The following is a 7,075-nucleotide window of genomic DNA, read 5'->3' as shown; positions in this document are numbered from 1 at the left end:
TTATTATTATTATTATTATTATTATTATTATTATTATTATTATTATTATTATTTTTCAAGACAGGGTTTCTCTTGTAGTCCTGGCTGTCCTGGAACTAACTCTGTAGACCAAGCTGGCTTTGAACTCAGAGATCCATCTGCCTCTCTGGGATCAAAGGTGTGCTCCACTACCACTGGCTCATTTTCTACTTTTTGATATTACTCACTGTGTAGATCAGGTTAGCCTCAAACTCTGCTAGGAAGTGGAGCTCACCTTTGTCTCTTGTAGGAGCTCCTCAGTCATGCGAGAGCTCATAGGAAGGAGGAAATCTGGAGGACCAAGCATACACAGAGAAGAGTTACTGCCCTGTCTGTGAAATCAGTGCAAAGGCTCGGTGAAGAAGGTCCTGCTTCTCATTCAAGAGCACCCATCCTGTCATCAGAGCCCTGGGTTCCTTTTGAGCACAAGCTGACCTCTACAGGAACAAGGAATCAAGAGTGAAAGAGAGGTCTGGCCTCCACTTCGTGAGTAAATAACTTTTAAAACCCTTAGGTTTTTTTAATTTTTTTTGTAATTTTTGAAATTCTTTTTAAAATTTGATACATATTAATTTTATGTAGCACTGGGTTTCATAAATGCAACAGTAAAAAAAAAAAAATTAGACAGCGTTTCTCTGTATGGCCTTGGCTCTCCTGAACTCATTTTATAAACCAGGTAGGCCTCAAACTCACAATGATCCACCTGCCTCCTTGAGTGCTAGGATTAAAGGCATTATCACCGTGTTCAGCTTCAAAAAGACATTTTTACATAAGTATGAAATATTCTTTGAGCTTGGAGAGGTGGCTCAGCAGTTAAGAACACTTACTGCTCTTGTAGAAGATCCAGATTCATTTCCCAGCACCCACAGGGTGGCTCACAGCCACACATAATTCCTGAGGCTGCTTCTGGCCTCTGAAAGCAGTGCATAGACAGTGCTACTGCACAAACATGGTGTGCATACACGTATGCAAGCAGAACACTCATGTTCATAAAACAAATCCTAAGGGAGAAGTTCTTTGACAGTATTCCTTCCTACACCCTCCATCTCCCTTTTCTTCTCTCCCCAGACAGCTAGTCCCTTTCATTCACCCAGATGGCTTGCCCTCCCCCCTTCTTTCTAGGCTAGCTTTGGGTTTGCTGTATAGTCCAGGATGACCTTGAACTTCTGAGCCTGCTGCCTCTTACCTCCTGAGTATTACAGATGTGTGCCTCTATGCCTAGTTGTGTGGTGCCCGGGATAGAGCCCAAGGCTCTGTGCATGCTGGGCAAGCACTGTCCTGAGCTACCCTCAGCCACCCCTGCCACTTGCATTTTCATTAGTTGATTAAAAAATATATTTTATGTTATAAATTATCTGTAATATTAATACTGAGACACCGAGTTCCACTGGTCTACATACTGAATCCAAAGCTTCTTTGCAAACACATGTGTACCATATAAAAAAAACTTCGTATTAAGCAATTACATAATTTCTTGACATGTAAGTAACTATAGAAGAGTCATATATAATTAATTACAGTTGAATCGTATAACTTCAGGTCATATAATGGGTATGCTGTGATGTCAGTTCTTCCATAATTCATGTCTCAGCATTCACTGAGGATGTCAGGCTAACAGAACAGTCTGTGCTGTATTCAAAATTTGCACAACCAGGTAGAAAGACCCAGTGGGGACAGGAGTGCCACAAGGAGAGCAACAGAACCAAAAAATCTGGGCCCAGGGGTCTTTTCTGAGACTGATATTCCAAACAAGGACCATGCATGGAGATAACCTAGAATCCCTGCACTGATGTAGCTCATGGCAGCTCAGTGTCCAAGAAGGTTCCCTAGTAAGGAAAACAGGAACTGTCTTTGACATGAACTCAGGGGCTGGCTCTTTGATCACCTCCCCCTGAGGGGAGAGCAGCCTTCCCATGCCACAGAGGAAGACAATGCAGCTAGTCCTCATGAGACCTGATAGGCTAGGGTCAGATGGAAGGGGAGGAGGATCTCCCCTATCAGTGGACTGGGGAAGGGGCATAGGAGAAAAAGAGGGAGGAAAGGTGGGGTTGGGAGGGGATGGGAGAGGGGGCTACAGCTGGGATAAAAAGTGAATAAACTGTAATTAATAAAAAAATAACAAAATTAGAAAAAAAAAAAGAGTTGCACAACCACCACCAGTTTGGGAATGTGTGGGACAAGCTGCTAACCAACCTCTGCTCATGGCTGGATGGTCACTATGGTTTGTTTTATTTTGAGACAGAGTCTCTCTACATAGCCTGGCTATACTACAACTATTCTGTAGGTCAGGATGGCCTTGAGCTCAGACTCACAGGAATCTGCCTGCCTCTGCCTCCATAGTGCTGGGATTAAAGACACATACCACCATGCCTGACATCTACACACACTTAGTGTACATAACATAGAATTATTTATCAAAATATTTATAAATACTTGGCATTGATCACTGCATCTCCCACCGTTAGTGTGTCATACTGTGAATCCAGACTGCCATACAACCTGTCTAGCTTAGTTTGCAGCACACAGTTTTTATTTCTTGGCTATGTAGTAAGCTAGTGCTGGACGCTGGGAAACCCAGCACAGTATTAAAGATCTTGGGAGCAATATGGATGATGTCTTACTAAGCAAAAATTCTCTCTGAGAAAAACAATTCCTGTTGATAACCAATGTTCTATTTTAGACAAGACATTTTGCTAATGGGCTGCTCAGGTATCTGGCTCTGACACAGTGGCAACTGCCGAGAAAGAAAGGTGGCAGGACAGAGCCAAGCAAAACTGGTGTCAGTTAGAAACAACACCATTCTGGCGTGCTGTCCACCCCAGACTGGCCCTTTTTGTGATATATTATGAAATTCATTACCTGGTATAAATCCCAGCCCCCCATTCTACCTTGCTCTGATTGCTTTCAATTCAGACTGAATGCAGGCCTCATAGGATTAAAGGAAGGTGGCTCTCTATTATCCAAAAGCCTCCTTCCCCCCACCCCTTATTCTCAGAAAGTTTCTCAGACTCTGTTTAGTTGAGAAGCTGTTTTGTAAAAATTTCTTATCATGCTCCTGTTTCCTGGCCAAGAATAAAACTGCTTAGCCATCAGTTGGACTTGTTGGTTCCACAATTCTGAGAAGGAAAAAAGACACAGCTTGGGGGCAGGAGGGGAAAGGGTTAAGTAGAAGGCTAAAAGAACAGTTAAACACAAAAAAACTCAAGAAACAGTGGTGAGAGTCTTCACTGAAGGAGAGCCTCTGTACACTGGGGAAGGAAGGCATGGCTTTCTGTGGCTTACAGGTCCTGTCTGCTGGACTGGTAGGTGTGAGCACTCAGGAGAAGATAGAAGGCCATGCAACCAGTTGAACAAGGATACATGGTGTTTTTCTAGAAAGATGGGGTCTTCTCTATAGAAGGCTGCCATAAGCCTCCGTTGTTAGGCTTTGTGGAGAGAGGCAGAGAGAGAAGCTGAGTTGAATTGTCTTTCAGGAAAGAGATTTTTTATTAATGCCTCAACAATCCACAGGCATGGGGAGAGGCAGTCTGAAGATTGGAAGCAAGATGCTTCAGTCCTGACAGAAAAGCAAGGTGTCAGTTTTTAAAGATTTGTGAGGGAAAGAGAGATCTTGTATCGTTAGAAAGCAGGCTTAGTAAAAATACTTTTAATATGCGACCTGTGCTATGGGACCAGGATAAGAGAGTAGGGAGGTGCATGATGTCAGCGAGGTGACAGAATCACTGATTCCTTGGGTAGGAGAGTAGGGCTCAGTTAATGTTTGACCCATGCAGCAGGACAGTAGTCAGGCTGCCTCTGAGCCCTGGGAAGCAGAGACCTGGATGTGCCACCGCCTCTCCTGCCTGCAGGTCTCCTTGCTTAGGGCCTGGTCACCTAGAGGCCCCAAGGATTGTAACATCAGTGAGAAGAAAATGAGGTAGGGTGACAGTGGGCAGATGAGACGAGGACTGAGTAAAAGGTGAGGATACGTGGGAATGTACCCAGCTTCCTCCCACAGAAGTACATTGGATATGGAGAGAGAAGAGATATTCGTGTCGTGAGTAATAGTTCTCAGTTCTTTACAAAAGCTTTCAAAGTTGTGAACCTGGCAGTGGAAAGTTCAATGTGAGAGACAGTAGCTATGGAAAATATGAGGCTAACGGTAAACACAGCACTGGGGAGTCTGAATGGGAAAAGAATGTGTGGGCCCCAGAGCCTGTACAGCTAATTGTACAGTGAATGCTGCTTTTGTTAAACACGATCGATCATTAGGCAGAAGAGTATCAGTCTCCTTCTATGGAGCCTACTGAAGTTCTTTCTGGGGGTTAGCTATGTACAGATACAAACTAGGAAACGAATGCTTCCTAAGTCCAGCGTCCTCCGGAAAAGCTAGTATTTTGGAAAAGTCAGTGGTTCTGGATCTGAAAGGCTGGGATCCAACTCCTGGTTTTGATGCTAGTGACGCTGTGTAACTCCCTTCTCTGGATCTCAGCCTCATCTGTAAAATGAGGAATTAATGATCCAGTAAATCTAAATGGTAACTGGAGCATAACTCAATGGCACACTGCCTGTCCAGTATGCACAAGGCCCTAGCTTCAGTCTCCAGCACTGCAAATAAATGAAGGCATAATGAATGAGTGACCCTAATTTTTCCATAGATTAGCTCTGTTGCAGAAAATGTAGACAGAGCAAGAACTTGTAACTCACCAACTGCGAAGGAAGTCCGCACTGAGAGGGCTAGAACAAGGACAGCAACTGAGAGGGTCGCCTTCATGGTGACAGAAGATCTGTGGAAGGAAGCACAGCTATGTGGTGACAGAAAAAAAGGAAGGAAGGCCTGACCTTGGCCTCCAGATTTACTTGCTTTTAGCTGTGGAAGACCCTTCTGACTGAAGCAGTCCCGGTGCAGGGTTAAGACAAAGTCAGTGAATGTTATCAGCCCTCTCCTGGAAGAAAGTGGCTTCTCTATCTCCCCTGGGCCTCTAGTGTAGAGAGAAAAGCAGCTGTTTGCTGTCTCTGCCATTCTCTGAGGGAGTGATGCCTTCTGTACCCTAATCAGTGTTCCTGAAACAGGAACTGCAGCATGAGTCTACACTGTTCTACTTAGTAACTTTTTTTTCCCCCAGAGTCACAGAAACAGGACCGCCAGTGTCACACAGATAACATCAGCCCATGTGTCATAAAAACAAAGCACCCTGGGCCTGATCTAACTGATGTGCTTGCCAAGACCCCCCCCCCCCACACACACACATACCATGTAGCCAGTACATAAGAGCAAACCACAGAAGCCAAGGTTAGTACATTTAGAGACTTTCTCAAAACTATGGGCTTTGGTGAATTGGGCCTTTGTTTTAGTTTTGGCAGGTGGTAATGTCAGTGTGCTGAGTTTTAAAGCCTAAATGGTGCTTCCACCATGGAGTCAGCTGTGCTCAGGGCTGGGGCCCTGCTACAGTGGTTTGAATAAGAATGGCCCCCAAAGGCTCATATATTTGAATGCTTAGTCATGGGGAGTAGGGTTACTTGAGAAGGATGAAGAGGTGTGGCCCTGATGGAGAAAGTGTATCACTGGGAGTGGGTTTTGAGATTTTAAAAGCCTAAATCTGGCCCAGTGTTGCTCTCTTTCTACTGCCAGATCCCAGTGTAGAGCTCTCAGCTGCTTCTCCAGCACCATGTCTACACGCCACCATGCTCCCTGCCATGAAAATGGACTGAACCTGTAAGCAGTTTCCAATTAAAGGTTTTCTCTTATAAGAGTTGCCTTGTTCACTGGGTGCAGTGGCACACACCTAAGTAATCCCAGCACTTAGGGAGGCAGAGGCAGGCAGATCTCTGTGACTTCCAGTTAGCTTGGTCTAAAAAGAGAGTCCAGGACAGCCAAGGTTAGCCTGTCTTAAAACAAACTAACAAACAAACACACTCATTCTCAAAAAAATTACAAATTGGTTAATCCATGTTACCTGCTGTGACTCCTGACGAAGTTGCTCTGGGGAACTGTCTGGCCAGAAGACTTTTTAGGTGATGAGGAAGTAGCAGGACAGTGCTTGGCAGTGGAAGGCAGTGAGCTTTGAAGTTCAAAAGTATAAATAGAAGGCAGGGGTGTAGTGGTGCATGCCTTTGGTCTCAGGGCTCAAAGAAGAGGCAGGTAGATCTCTGCAAGTTTGAGAGCAGCCTAGTAAGTTTCAGGCCACCCAGGGGTCCCTGTTAGGCCAGGATCACAGACCCTCAGAGACTGCCAGGAGACGACTCGATGCAAGAGCAAGAGAGCTTTATTACGAGAGCGATTGAACTTGGGACCCAAGTCTCACTGACGTAGCAGTAGAGAAGTGGGACCCCGAGCCCTGAGTGAGCAGGGTTTTTAAAGGGAAAGACTGCAAGCAGGGGGGCACATGCCCTGGCATTACAGGATTGGGTAAAAGTCAGAGGAGCGAGGTGACCTTCTCTGAGGCGCATAATCACAATTGCCTAAGGCATATAATCACAGTTGCTCTTCTTCTAAACTATATCTGGAACGCTGGGGAGAATTTTCCCAACCAATTCTCATTGATTATTGCCAGGGAGATTGTCTCTATTTTCTATCAAGTATTTATTCTGTGATATTTCCTGGAGGCTGTCGCTAGGGGAGTTAACTTTGTTTTCGGCCAAGTGCACATTCTGTGATATTTCCTGGTACCTGAGTTCAGCTCCTGGTCAAGATGGCTCCTCATTTCAAAATGGAGTCATCCAGGCTAACTTAAACTCTTCATAGCTATTACATATTAAGACTTCATCTCAAGAAAAAAGGAAAGAAAGGAAGAAAGAAAGAAAGGAAGGAAGGAAGAAAGGAAAAGAGAAAGGAAAGAAGGAAGGAAGGAAGAAAGAAAAAGAAAGAAAGGAAGGAAGGAAGGAAGAAAGAAAGCAAAAGAAAGAGAAAGAAAGAAAAAGTTCAAATTACAAATTCCATGCTTCCTAAATCCATGAATTCACATTTCAGCTTTCTGGAAGTGGAGTGTATTGTCCTCTGCCACTTTGAAATCTAACTCCTTTTGCCAAATTTGCTATCATTTGCTTTTTGCTATTAAATAGGTCATACTTAATTTTT

At 44.4% G+C, this 7,075-nt stretch overlaps 1 protein-coding gene across 1 annotated transcript in view; it reads right to left on the bottom strand.

Annotated features, from left to right (window-relative positions):
• Positions 1-6,265, bottom strand: part of Spink8 (serine peptidase inhibitor Kazal type 8 (putative)) — a 14,361-nt gene extending 8,096 nt beyond the window's left edge. The window contains exons 1-3 of the mRNA XM_055601773.1: positions 5,955-6,265; positions 4,705-4,784; positions 254-309 (exon numbers count right to left, since the gene is read on the bottom strand). Of these exons, the coding sequence (XP_055457748.1) occupies positions 254-309; positions 4,705-4,771 (123 nt within the window). The 5' untranslated portion in view covers positions 4,772-4,784; positions 5,955-6,265. The remainder of the gene's footprint in view (positions 1-253; positions 310-4,704; positions 4,785-5,954) is intronic.
• Between the last annotated feature and the right edge of the window lie 810 nt (positions 6,266-7,075).

This window comes from Psammomys obesus, unplaced genomic scaffold, assembly GCF_907164565.1.
Source record: "Psammomys obesus unplaced genomic scaffold, mPsaObe1.curated_primary_1811, whole genome shotgun sequence".
Taxonomy (NCBI): domain Eukaryota; kingdom Metazoa; phylum Chordata; class Mammalia; order Rodentia; family Muridae; genus Psammomys; species Psammomys obesus.
This window is presented reverse-complemented; position numbering and strand designations above follow the sequence as displayed.